Source organism: Nicotiana tabacum, chromosome 6, assembly GCF_000715075.1.
Source record: "Nicotiana tabacum cultivar K326 chromosome 6, ASM71507v2, whole genome shotgun sequence".
Lineage (NCBI taxonomy): Eukaryota > Viridiplantae > Streptophyta > Magnoliopsida > Solanales > Solanaceae > Nicotiana > Nicotiana tabacum.
In genome coordinates this window covers 210,410,689-210,425,090 of record NC_134085.1, presented here as the reverse complement: position 1 = coordinate 210,425,090, position 14,402 = coordinate 210,410,689, and the positions used below count along the sequence as shown (strand labels likewise).

General features: G+C 39.3%; 1 protein-coding gene across 3 annotated transcripts; it reads right to left on the bottom strand.

The window, feature by feature from the left end:
• Window positions 1–315: 315 nt before the first annotated feature.
• Window positions 316–5,723, bottom strand: LOC107824484 (nuclear pore complex protein NUP96). 3 transcript variants are annotated; one of them, XR_012711165.1, is made up of 6 exons: window positions 3,039–5,723; window positions 2,616–2,739; window positions 1,989–2,137; window positions 1,656–1,760; window positions 1,409–1,506; window positions 316–824 (listed from the first exon to the last, which is right to left on the bottom strand). XR_012711165.1 is itself a non-coding variant. In XM_016651262.2 (5 exons), the coding sequence occupies exons 1-5, from the start codon at window positions 5,583–5,585 to the stop codon at window positions 629–631; spliced, it is 3,114 nt and encodes a 1,037-aa protein (XP_016506748.2). In that variant the 5' UTR covers window positions 5,586–5,723; the 3' UTR covers window positions 316–628. The 3 variants fall into 3 exon arrangements, 1 of the variants encoding a protein (XP_016506748.2); XR_012711164.1 differs by having other exon boundaries at window positions 1,688–1,760; XM_016651262.2 differs by lacking the exon at window positions 1,656–1,760.
• Between the last annotated feature and the right edge of the window lie 8,679 nt (window positions 5,724–14,402).

Below are 14,402 nucleotides of genomic sequence, written 5' to 3'. Positions count from 1 at the left end.
ATTTTATTTTATGAAACGTAATACTGGGTATATTGTTGTTGTATCATACAACTTGTATGGAACGTAAATTGAAAAATGGTACGGGGACAATTTCTTTACCGAAAAATACATCCAACTTTATTTTATTTATGGTTGTAAATTTTCTCAATTTTTAGTCGTGAGAAATTCTTCTAATAAGGTAAATAATATTATTAATGTTAGAAACTAAATTCTTGCATACAAATAGTATAACAAAAAAGAAGATAACCTGCATATGATTCAATACGAAATACAATCAATTTTCTATACAATTCAAAACCTCATAATGCACCAAAAGAACAGAAATAAGCAGCTATTCTTCACATGAACAAAGTCATTCTTTATCCCATACAAAAGATCTCCTGTTTCTCTATTTTCGTAAATCACACTTAGTGCTGAGGGAAAAATATTTCACGTACACCACAAGTGTGCCTAACTAGACGGCAATGCAAAAGGATTTTACCCACGTAACATGGATGATATTTTCCTCTTCCCCAAAACACATTTCTTGGCGTCCTAGCTATTACTACATTAATGTTCACACTTTTCACGGCGTATAAACATACAAAATTTTGCTGTTAAACTAGAGAGATGGGTCTCGACATAAGGGCTATGACGCCACCTCCGAAAGGTAAGATGTAAAAAGAGACACAGCATCCTGCAAATGGTATGCACGGGTAACTTCAGGTATGGGTGCCTTGAATATGGTATCATAGCAGCTTAGCTGAACCTCATTTTCTGAACTTCCACCGCTATCAGAAAGCAGCAAATTGCATATCTCCTCAGCCATCTTCGAATAAACCACCCTAGAGACAATATACATTCATTAGTTCAATCTTCTTACTATAGGAGCTCTGGCCTACACTAAATGGACTTAAAAGCATTCGAGGATCATGCCAAGTTTAATTGCTTTCTGGGATACTTTACTTCAACATAAATTTATCTATGAATCATACGTGAGAAATCAAACATTAAAAATGAGAAAGCAAGGTTTATGGGTTCAATGAGCTGGTGGGGGGGGGGGGGGTGTGGCCTCCAGCAGAAAACAGTCAACTGCCAGCCTCATGTTTCAGTATCTTTTGTGGCGATGGTGCCCTAACCAGCTTAATCGCACCTTAACTATTCCACCGGGTACGTTCTACCTCCTACCACTCCTACCAATCAACTGCCAGCCTCATGTTTCAGTATCTTTTGTGGCGATGGTGCCCTAACCAGCTTAATCGCACCTTAACTATTCCACCGGGTACGTTCTACCTCCTACCACTCCTACCAACACAAGTACCATGTAACTCTACCTACTAAGGCTTAGGCAGATGGAAAGAAATCATCGTATGTTTTTGCCTCCATTGAAATTTGAACATAAGACTATTAATAATTCAATATTAAGTACCTTGCTTCAACAGGCAATCTGCTAGTCCAAACAGCCAAAGAGTTGTTTAAGCGACTGATGAAGTCTGCACAATCACTGTTTTTGTTTTCCAGAGAGCCCTGTCAATAAAAATGTGTTTTGTCAATCTCCTAAAATGTTTTCGAATAACTAGGAGATATATCCATAAGGCTTCAACCTATAATCGTACACAGATATTCACTCTACTTCCTATTACTATGCAGTAATAAGACAGTCATTCAATTCCTACATGAACTGTGCATCTACAAGTTGATCACTGACCAAGCTGCAGAGATAAAATCTCATTTCCAGTCCAGTTTTCCAGTCATTAAGTACATAGGCTTCCCACATCCACCTGAAAAGAGCATTTTGTTCCAAGATGTATGTCACCTCCCAATTGTAATAGTACCAGGGGGGAGGTCAAAACTTTCAGCGCAACTATGGATGCAAAAATGTCATTCGTCCGCATTTATACATGCAACCATCAAATAAAGCAAATTTTGATCTAACAAGGTTAACAGCTCCGATCCACTTGAGAAAAGGATTCAAACACATGTAACTAGATAACAGAGAAATTTCATACCTCTTGATTCATAGTGTCATTGTCCTCCTGCAAAGAACTTCTCAACAAATAAAAAGTTACATATATTCCAGCCCCCAGATCCCAATCTTCAATTTCTGACTTGTGGTCCTCCATGGAAGCTGCTAGCCTCCATATTTCAGAGTGTTCTTCTGTGAATTAACAATATTTGAGTAATTTAGTACCAGAACAACTTTTGAGTAAAAAGATAAAGCTGTAGAACAAGCCCCAAAATCAAATAGGTGATGCATATCAGAGTATATGAGCACATAACAAATTACATGATGAGACATTTAGACTTGATGATGACCCAGATGGCCATTAGAAGACAAGTCTTACGGCGTTTTATTAATTCTGTTCTAAATTATTAAACAAGGTTCATGTAAGAAAAAGATTGAAGATAGAAGAAAAAAAGGGAAGGGCAAACAACGGGAAAAAAGCATCCTTCTGGAACTGAACTTACTGTATTGCAAGTGGTAAAGCTATATAACTTTTGGGAATAAAAGAAGAGATATATTAAACACAGATGTCTCTAGGTACATATTCTGATAATGAATAGTAAGATATAAAGATGAATCTAAACGATCAAAAAAGATATATAGATGAATCTAGAGATAAGCAACCGTGTACCTGATAGGAAAAGAGAATGAGCAACTGAAGTCATAAAAATGGTATGCGCTTTCTGCCACTTTCCGCATTCCAAAAAGTGTTCTAGAGCTTTGGAGAATTCAGAGTAGTAATTAAAATATGTTGCCTGCAATAGAGTAAGCCAGGGGTGAAAAATAAGATGCAAGCAGAAGAGTGATTCCACACAAGTGGCAATCAACTGCAGGCAAAGCACTAATTTGACAAAAAAGCACTAGCATTCAACAAAAGAAATTTCAAAGTACACGCTGGAAATTGCTCTCCTTTCAGCATAATGTTAAACCATCTTATCAGAAACAGCAAGCAATAATATCTCGGTGACATAGATTAGCTTTGATTTGCCATAAAGTGGAAACAAGAAGCATGGATCAACATAAAACTGAAATCAAAGTAAGGCCACTGACTCACCAAAGCCTCGTTCAACCATTCTGATGGAATACCTAGATCCTCAATAAACTGCCGCTGTAAGTACTGAGAACTCCAAGTTTCACAGTACTGAAAGAGTATTTCCCTTATAAGAGCAGCTTGCAAATAAGGACAATCTTCACGGTGAGGCATGTGAAGCGCCACATAGACAGCCCAATGACATTGACCAAGACACAGCAGCTGAGAAATGAAACTAATGTCTAGGACATGAAGATCGTTAGAACTGAAGGCACCAATGGCTTCTAAAACAGCTCGTTGATGCCAGATCATGTGGTAGTCAAGGGGGTCATTTGTTGAAGCAAAGGCACTGAACATCGTCTTTAGAGCACTGAAATCAATTTCTTGATTGGCATGAAGAAGCATAAGATAATAACCAAGGTCAAAATGTTTCACTACATGCCAATTCAAAGACACTTCTACAGGTCCTTCATCAATATAAACTGGAACTGGAGATGGAGCTTTTCCTTCATTGAGAAGCCGCTGATATGTGCGGAATAAAACAGGCAATTCAGTTTCTGGTGGAAGCTGATACCACATCAACAACCCCAGAAACCGTTTCCAGTCAATGTCTACATCATGCAGAGCTCTATGAATGTTTCCAGCAACCAACTCAAGAACCCTAATCCTCTCTGTCTCAACAAAATTGAAGTCCAATCCATTTACTCTCCAAAGATCAAGCTGCCTAACAACATCAGAACGATTAACCATCGAACCACCAGCTTGGCTAAGAAGACATGCAAGTCGCACATCTCCTCTAGAGGCAGCCAGTTCCACAGCAGCATCCAGCTGCCGACCAGTTAGAAGTAAGAACATATGTTGTAGATCGCTTGAATCGTTCAAAGAGCTTACTTCTTCCTGCACCCTGTGACAAACACTCTCTTGCAACCAATAGCTGAATTCTGCTCTCCTTATCACTGGAAGTGCTTCTGGATCAACATCTGAAACAGTTTCTCTCGTATCAGGTATCATGTCTTCCTCATCCTCATCTTCTAGAGACTTTGATTTCCCACTCAATTGTCTGGATGAAAAAAGCACTTTTATTAATTCCCAAATCATTGCTTGGTGCATCAGAAGAACACGGGATGCTGAAGATAATCCAGGAACCTCCAACTGCCTCTCAACAATACCAATATAACTCCGACATACATCTGAAAGCATTAGGCGATCACACACAACTCTTTGTAGCTTTAACGTGAAGGCTCCCTCCCCAAACTCTTTGGTTTCATGACTAATTTCCTTGTGAAGGAGGAGGGGTGAATCAAAGCACAAATCAACAAGTTCCTCCTTAAACTTTTTATTGTCATCTCTAGCTACTTGGTCAAATGCGACCTTCTCCAAATTGATTATCGAGGACAAACTTTGACTGTCTTTACTACCAACTGGCGCGCCAGAATGGATAAGAACACCATTAGGCCCCCAGCCAACTCCAAATGATCTACGCATGAACAATCCTGCATCAACAACATTATGAGAGTGGCTTCCACTTATAGGTGTTTGCTGCCCGATATCCAGCTTGAAACCTTCAACCTTTGTTGTCTTTAGAAGCACACCCTTATTTTGTTGGGTCAGCAAAATGGACCCTGGTGAGTCCGAGCCAAAACTACCATGTTTGTATTCGATCAAAGCCAATGGAGTCTTGCGGGTCAAAGGTGGACTAATTCTCGGGTATTTATGCTGGAAAGGGGATTTTGAAGATTCTTTGCTGAATTGTGGTTTTCTATCAGAAGGCCCGCCATGATAATCATCTACATCCTCCTCTTCTGCTGGAAACATCAGCATTCTCATTTCTCTCATCTTCATAGGATCTAACCCAAGATGAGCAGGAAGAGAATGTGAAAGATCAGTTGTATTGACTAAGGTGGTTTCTTCATCAATGTAGGAAACGTCTCCTCCATTCATATCCTCTGGGTCTTGAACTTCTGGAGACACATCATCCATTATCATATCTTCTTCATCATCATCCATCAAACCAAATCTGCTGAAATGCTGAACGGAGAATTTCCATTCTCCATTTGATGGATTAAACGAGATAAAACGTGCTCCTTGCCTCTCGGTTCTACATCTCAACTTCTCCACCATTTCTCTAGAAGAATCCACATCACAATTTTTCGAGGATCGTATTTTCAGTAGCAAAGTTACTTCAGCAGGCTTGTTAAGTCCCTCGCCAACTGGAGGCTTGTCATTTTCATCTTCATATACAACCACCTCGTGCCTGCCAAACGTCACAATCCGATCCAAATCCAACCCTCTAACATCTGTTTCCCCAAAAAACTTGACAAATCCATATCCAAACCTCCCAACAGTAAAATCTTGAACACTGCTGCAATACCCTGGGCTAATAAGCTCCCTAATAGCCAATTCACTCAAGCAAGGCTCAGTAAAATAATCAGTAGATCGCAAGGTAGGTAAAACAGCTTCATTCTCGCCGAAAATCTGATCTAAAGCTACGCCGTCAAGAGATACTTTTCTTCTTTTACATTGAGATTGAGAAACAATAAGTTGGTCATGAGTCCCTAAATCAACTTCCATTACTATGTTACTTCTTTCACTCCGTTTCAAGTTTCGTTGCAAGTGTCTTGATAATCAAATCCAGGCAAGGGCGGCTCTAGGGTAAGGTAAGGCAACCTTAGACCCCCAAACATTTAAGGCCCAAAATATAAGAAGCACTACTGTTAATATATATTTCATAATTTATATTTATATAATTATTAATAAAACCTTTCAAATTTTAATAATTTTTAATATTTGGTAGATATAAGATTGAGGGAGTTAATTTGATAAATTTTTGAAAGAATTATAAGAAAATACACATGACGTCATACCATAACAAAAAATGACACATGTTTTTAAGTTCTACCCAACCTAGCCCATATTGTGCATATTTTGAAAACACTAGCTCTTGCAAATTCAAAATTTGTGTTCTTACAACCATTGTTTCTAAAAGTTATGGAATTAAATCTGTGTTCTCACAACTATTGCTTTCACTTTCTCTTCTTCTCACATCTTTTACATATGCTTCGGAGGGCCGTCCGCCATTACTGCTTCTTCCCCTATGTCACCTGGTTGCAATGTAAAAAAATTAAAGAGTAGAAGTCCACCATTGAAGGCTATTCAAAGTTTGCTTTCGAAAATATAATTTTTTTAGTTTGTTAGTTGTGTGGATTGAGTGTTGTTCCAATTGATTGAAAATATCAAAATGAGTTCAAAATTTAAATTTGAAGTGATTTGGAGTAGATTTGAGCAAGATTTGAGTTAAATTTCAGAAAAGACGCGAGGAAGAAGACGAAATTAGTTTTTGTATAATTATATATAATCTTGTATAATAGTGTATATGAATGTATAAACACATCTTATACACTTTTATACACCTTTATACAAACGTTTGTAGACGAACTTCTTCCACGATTTTAAGTTGCAATTCTTGTTCAAAACCAGTCCAAATCTCTATTAAATGAATTCAAATTTTATATATAACCTCTTTATACTATTTCTAACAAATCTAAATAACATCCACTCCAAATTTCTCACAAATCAAATTCGAAATTTAAACCCACGTATTTAAGCTTGTTAAAAATCTAATTTTCACCACCCCAAATGGATTTGGTTTGTTGAATTGATATTTGAGTCACGGTTACTGATTCGAAAATTAACTTAAAAACTTGAGCAATCTTTTCTAAAAATTAAATAGTAATTTTGAGAACCTATTTGAGTTGGATGTTGAATCTTAACCTATTATTTTAGGGCTAGTTGGTTGTAAATTGAAATATGGGCTATAAAATTTAAAAGTAGGGAGCCAAGTTGTTCTTATGTGAAATTTTTCCTAAATTTTTCTCACTAAATTAAATAATATATTTACCTTCTCATAAATTTTATTTTTCTTCCTTTATGTATAGTCTTTTTTCATGGTTCTCACGATTTTCCTTTCTAATTTTAACTCAAATTCTCTAAATTAATTATTCCTTTTTGTCACATTTGATTGATCCACACACCAGAAAGCAAGTTCTTTTGTATCTCCTCTTTTTTAACTAAGAAATCTCCGAGACAAATGTCGCAAGGTTTAAAACACGATGAATAATGGGCTCACCCTGTACCATTTTCACTTAAGGGAAGAATTCAATACTATATGAAGTGCGCCTAACTCATACATCATGAGTTGCGCTCTCACCATTAGATCAAAGTCATGTAGTTTTTTTTGTGTCTCAATATTATATGGATTTTATAAAATAAGTTTCAGGGTCTTTTTAATATATTTTGGTTTTAGGCCACCAGTTCTGTTGAGCTACCCCTCATTGACGATCAACAATTATTTACAGACTATTGCCCCATCATGAACGTACTGTTCAACCAACTTCATTCATATTTGGTAATTGAATGACACGCTCAATGTCATTAATGTTCTTGTCATTGTTGCCCTATCTTAAGTGAAACTCTATAAATTTGATTGAAATATTAGGGGTGGACAAATGGCTCTAGTAAGAGACTAGTAAAGCCTTGATTTAGATCCCCAAAATTTTTAATAATGGATTTTACAATTTTATTTCAAATTAGACAATATTAATGTTTGTAGAAAAAATAAAAAAGTACAAAAAAAATTGTAAAAAAAGAAAGAAAGGTGACCCGTGGAGGGTACGTGATGCCTCAGAGGGTAAAGTGAGAACTTAGAAACTTAAGGAGCCTACGGCGCAGTAAAAATGGCTTAGAGCCTGTTTAGCCAAACTGCCAAAAACTACTTATTTTGAAAAATAATTTTGTTGGAATGTGTTTGATCAATTCATTTGAGTAGTGATTTTTGCAAGCTCATTATGTTTGACCAATTTTTTTAAAAAGTACTTTTAATTTTCAAATTACGAAAAATGATAGTATAGGTTGAGTTTGCAATTAGTATTATTCAAAAAAATATTTATTATAAAAGAATTCAATTAAAATATAAAACATAAAAAAAATATAAATTAAAAATTTCAATCAATATAAAATATAGTTGTTCGAAAGCGATAGTATTGAGTATTTGGTATTATTTATTATTGATATGATAAATTAGATATATTAAAATACATCATTCAATATAAATTTAAAATCTTACATACAATTCTTGCGAGAGCTGGAGAAGCGTCTACGGGTAAAGCACCGTATCCATATAACTGCTTGCCACCTACGCTCCGTCATCCATTCAAAGTTTAGGAACCTAGGTAATAGTATCCCGATCAAAGAGCTGATGAAGGGGATGAGTGGAACAGGGAGTTTACTGGACGCGGTTCAACTATCGGAGACTCTTGGAACAGCTGGAGTAAGAAGTCCCCAAGTGAGCATCTTATGGGGGGCCGTCAAGCACATATCATTCAATATAAATTTAAAATCTACTCTTAGGATTCGAGAAAGAGAATAAAAATATGATTGAAATAAAAAGAAAAAGAAAAAAGGTATAGTAGAAATAAAAAGAAAAATAAAAGTATTAATTAATGAGAGATAATTTAAAAAATATAAATTTATTGCAAGGTTATTTTTGTATTGGATAAATTAATTTTCTGCTTCTGCTTCTACTTCTTGGAAGAAGCTAAAATTTATAGCTTCTTCCCAAAAGTAGAAAAACTACTTTCGTTACTGCTCAAAAGTACTTTTTCATCTTGGCCAAATACCTTAAATTATTTTTTAAACAAAAGAATATTGTGTTGTTCTTTTACTTGTTACACTTCTTTTTATTTATTTATTTTATTCTTTCAAATTTTAATGTTTTGTTCTCGTTTCTAAGCAGTTAGCACAAGCTTAACGTGCTTGCATTAGATGCTCCCAAGTTCAACTTGTAGCGGGGGCCTCTTTTTTTGGTTTGGGGGGAGGGGGGAGGTTGACAGCCTTTCGATTCACGAACAAAGTGTAACGACCTGACTGGTCGTTTGCTTTCTAAAACCTCGTTCCACTAAATAATGATTCCCGTACATGTTTTTACTGATTTATGACTTGCGAGGATGGTTGGTTCGGGATTTGGAAGAGTTTTGGTTGAAATCGAAACACTTGGTTCCTTAGGGTTGGCTTAAAAGGTCAAGTTTGACTTTGGTCAACATATTGAGTAAATGACCTCGGAATCGAGATTTGACGGTTCCAATAGGTTCGTATGATGATTTCGGACTTGGGCGTATGTTCGGATTGTGTTTTGGATGACCCGGGACCGTTTTAGCGCATAATAGTGAAAGTTGGTTCTTGATTTTAGAAGTTCTTTAAATTTGGTTTAGAGCGGGTTTTGATAATATCGAGGTCCGAACGGGATTTCGAGATCGGAAATAGTTCCATAATGTCATTTAAGACTTGCACGCAAAATTTGGTGTCAATCCGAGCAATATAAATATATTTCGGCACATTGGAAATAAATTGAAGAACTTGAAGTTCATATGTTTAATTCAATTGGTTTTAGGGTGTGATTCTTAGTTTTAATGTTGTTTCAGGTGTTCCGAGGGTTCGAGCGATTCCATTTTATCATTCCAAACTTATGGGTATGTTCGGGCTGGGCGTCAATGGGACGAGGCTCGGACTAAGTTGAAAAATTTGAGCAAGAGCTGAAGCCCCAGCTTCTATCATAACCGCACTTGCGGTTGGTCAGCCGTAGGTGCGAGCTCGCAGGTGCGGGTCTTGACTCGCAAATGCGGCCAAGGGTGGGTAGCCCAGAACCGCAGATGCGGCCCCTCCTCCGCAGAAGTGGAATCGCAAATGTGGTGGGCCTTCCGCAAAAGCGGCCCCAGCCGGCCTAGTGAATTCCGCAGAAGCGGACCATTGTCCGCAGATTCGAGGGCGCATGTGCAGCCCATGATCGCATGTGCGGAAATCGCTGAAGGCAGTGGCCTTCATTTAATACGTACCTTAGACGTTTTTGACTCATTTCACTCCATTGTTGGGCGATTTTAGAGCTTCTTGAGAGGGGTTTTTCACCAAGCTTTTGGAGGTAAGTAATTCCTACTATATGTGAGTTAAATACTTATATTTTGGGTAGATTAACATGTAAAGATTAGTGAACATCATGGGATTAGAGGAAAACCTATCGTTTGACAAGAATGAGATTTTTACCACGAAAATTACCACAAAACTTAGTAATAATCATATATCTATGTTCCTTAGGTTATGGGTAACAACTCTCTTCGAAAATTTTCGGAATCTGGGCCCGGGGGTGAATTTTTGGAATCTTGCCTTTCAGGTTAGGTAATCACTTTAATAGCTAGAATATGAACTTGTGAGCTTATAATGATTGGTTTTTACACTATTTGAATAGTTTCGGATTATTCGGCTCCGGTTTGAGGGTTTGAGCGCATTCTTGAGTTGGAAGTAGGCTCGAAATGAAGTAAGTCTTTTTTCTAACCTTGTAAGAGGGAAAAAGCATGGTGTAGATGAATTTAATATATATGTGGTTATTTGTGGGGGCTACGTATGTACGAAGTGACGAGAGTCCGTACGTAGCTACTATTTTTGTTATGTTCGGATAGTTTAAGGTTTACACCATGCTTTGTGGACACTGTTATTTGATTATATGTGCTAATTGTTATGAAAGGAATTAAGTTGAGGAAATTCTAAGTATTTAAAGGCTTCAAGTTGAATTGTCTTCAATTTTGAAAAAGAATCAAGGAAAGGTTATGATTTAAATGATAAAATTATGTTTGACTGCGTCGCAAGTATGATTCGCGAGCGGGGTTATGTTTTTACCGCATCGCATGCATAATTCGCGAGCGGGGTGAGTAGATGCATCTATGGTTCACGTTGTTTGACCCTCGGCAGTGCATGGTTTACTTTTATGTTGGATCGGGCCGAACGTCCTCTGTGGTATTTGTGTGTGATAATAGAATTTGAACTCTTTATAGTTGTATGATTGTTATTGAAGGGTCACTTGTTTTAAGGTTTTTCAGTTATTATTCTTGTTTGAACTTGTTGTTATCTACATATATTATGATTTAAGAATTGGAATTTCATAATATTATATTGTTGGCCCTAGTAAATGTCAGAGTCGACCCCTCGTTGCTACTTCTTCGAGGTTAGACGAGATACTTACTAGGTACATATTTTTATGTACTTACGCTACACTTCTGTACTTGATTGTACATGATTTGAGACAGGTGCATCTGGCCATCAGTCCGACACGTAGACTCAACTCCCCAGCTTGAGACTTCCCGGTGAGCTGCCCTTTTCAGCCGTTCTGCAGTAGCTGGAGTCTCCCTTATGTCTTTATTTTTCCTGTCTATTCCTTTCTAGACAGTAGGATAGTTTCGTTTTGTATATTCTACTAGATTGCCCACATACTTGTGACACCAGGTCTTGGCACACACACTAGTAGACTTATGATTTTGGTTTACTTACATGAATGCAAATTCGTATTTATTGCTTCCAGTTATTTATGCTTAAATTTTAAACTCCTAAATTTTTATCGAATAAGGAGAAGTCATCACTTTCTAATTATTTAAACGAAAATTTACGAGTTGATTAGTCTTGGCTTGCCTAACAATAGTGTTGGGCGCTATTATGGAATTTGGGTCGTGACAACATGGTACCAGAGCACAAGGTTTATGTAGATCTCACAAGTTATGGGCAAACCTGGTAGAGTCTTGCGGATCGGTACAGAGACGTCTGTACTTATCTTCGAGAGGTTATAGGATGTTAGGAAACTACTCTTTATTCATCTTTTATCGTGCAGTTGATGGTATACTAAACTTCCTTCTTCTATTCTCTTCGAGAGGTTATAGGGTGAGGACACGTACGGCGGATGTTCCAGACCTGGGAGGAGCTGTTCCCCCCGTTGCTAGAGGCGGAAACAGAGGCCGGGGGAGGGAACCGGCCCGAGGTAGGGGATGAGGGCATCCCAGAGCTGCCCCAGTAGCACCACCAACGAATCCAGTAGAGGATCCTGTCATCGAGGAATAGGGCGAAGTGCCTGTTCTAGAGCCAGCCCCGGTAGACTTCATGACAAAACCGGGCTTGCAAGAGGTCATGGGTCGTATGCTGCGATTTATGGATGTTATGACTTAGGCTGGTTTATTTCCAGCAGACCCAGTCATATCTCAGGCAGGAGGGGAGCACAGACCCCTACTGCTCAGGCTCCTGGGCACGCAGCTACCGTATATTAGACTTCAGGTACATTACCCATGGGTAGTGCCCAGCCAGTTGCCACAATAGTACTTGAGCCTAGACCAACTGCAGACGGCGATCCGCAGAAGCTACTAGATAGATGGACTAGGCTACACCATCCTATCTTCGGGGGTGAGTGGCATGAGGACCCCAGGACTTTATTGATCGGTGCAGGGACAGACTGCACAACATGAGGATATTGGAGTCCGTGGAGTAGATTTCACTGCCTTCCAGTTAGAGGGCAGGGGCCCGTAGATGATGGCAGTCTTACCTTCTTGGCATACTAGCAGGTTCTACTCCCATGACTTGGGATCAGTGGTACACAACTTCTGTTGGACAAGTATATTCCATCCTCTCAGAGGGAAGAGTTGCGGTGTCAGTTTGAGCAGCTCGATCAGGTTCAGTTGTCTATGACCAATTATGAGGCGAGATTTTCTGAGTTGTCTCGCCATGTACTTATGATACTTCCTATGGATGCAGAGAGAGTGTAAAGATTTGTTGCAGGGTTGCACCCCGGTATTCGGGCTAGCATGGCCTGAGAGGTTGAGATGAAGCCTGATTATTAACTAGTGGTGGAGATTGCTCAGAGGATTGAGGGCTATCACCAGAGGGGTAAAGAGCAGATGCAACAGAACAAGAGGACCCAATTCTCTAGAGAGTTTAGAGGTGCCCCAACTAGGGGCAAATGTCAGTTTGGGAGGGGTCAACCCAGCAAGCCACATATCCAGCACCATTACCACCTCCTCGGGATGCTCTAGCGCGACCCTATTTTAGCTCTATGCTAGAGAGTTCTTATTGCCCACTAGTTCATCAAGGTTCTTCTAATGCCTATTTCAATGCCATGCCAGAGAGTTCATACCGCCCACCAGCCATTTAAGGTTCTTCTAGTGGGTATTCAGGCCATTACGGGTCAGGCATCGGGTCAGCAGTCTATGGTACCGAGAGGTTGTTACGAGTGTGGAGATCCAGGTCACATAAAGAGGACCTGCCCCAGACTTCGGGGCAAGGTAGTACAGCAGGGTCATCAGCCCATGATTGCAGCACCAGCCGTCCGACTGCCTAGAGGTGGGGGACACGCTGGTAGAGGCCATCCTAGAGGTGGAGGCCAGGCAGGGGGAGGTCAGCCAGCTATTGTTCAACTAAGCGGAGGCCAGCCAGTCGGCGCTCCGGCTAGATTCTATGCTTTTCCGGCCAGACCAAATGCAGTGGCCTCAGATGCCCTGATCACGAGTAATATTTGTCTGTGGTAGGGATGCTTTGGTATTATTTGATCCAGGGTCAACCTATTCATATGTGTCATCTCTGTTTGCTCATTTCATAGATATCCTTCGTGAGTCTTTGGGCACTCATATTTATGCGTCCACTCATGTGGGCGATTCTCTGGTTGTGTATCGGATCTACCGGTCATGTGTGGTTACATTCTGTGGTTACGAGACTAGAGTAGACCTTATGTTACTTGATATGATCGACTTTGAGGTCATCCTGGGCATGTATTGGCTATCTCCGTATCACGCCATCCTTGATTGTCATGCCAAGATTGTTACTTTAGCGATACTAGAGTTGCCGAGATTGGAGTGGAAGGGTTCCTCCATTAGTACATCTAGTCGGGTTATCTCTTTTTTGAAGGCTCGACATTTGGTCGAGAAGGGGTGTTTGGCGTATCTAACATATGTTCGGGACACCACTGCAGGGTCTCCAATGATTGATCCAGTGCCAGTAGTCCGGGAGTTCGCTGATGTGTTTTCTTCTAACCTTCTAAGCATGCCGCCAGATCGTGACATTAATTTCTGTATTGATTTGGCTCCAGGTACCCAGCCTATATCTATCCCACCGTACCATATGGCTCCGAAAGAATTGAAGGAGTTGAAAGAGCAGCTTGAGGAGTTGTTAGCCAAGGGGTTTGTGATACCAGGTGTGTCACCTTGGGGTGCACCAATGTTATTTGTGAAGAAGAAGGATGGGACTATGCGGATATGCATTGATTACCGCCAGTTGAACAAAGTCACCATCAAGAACAAGTACCCATTGCCGCCTATTGATGATTTTTTGACCAGTTGTAGGGTGCTAGGGTGTTTTCTAAGATCGACTTAAGATCAGGGTACCATCAGTTGAAGATTTGGGACTCAGATGTTCTGAAGACTGCCTTACGTACTTGATATGGCCATTATGAGTTTCTAGTGATGTCTTTCGGCTTGACTAATGCCACAATGACATTTATGGATTTGATGAACCGGGTGTTCAGGCCTTATATTT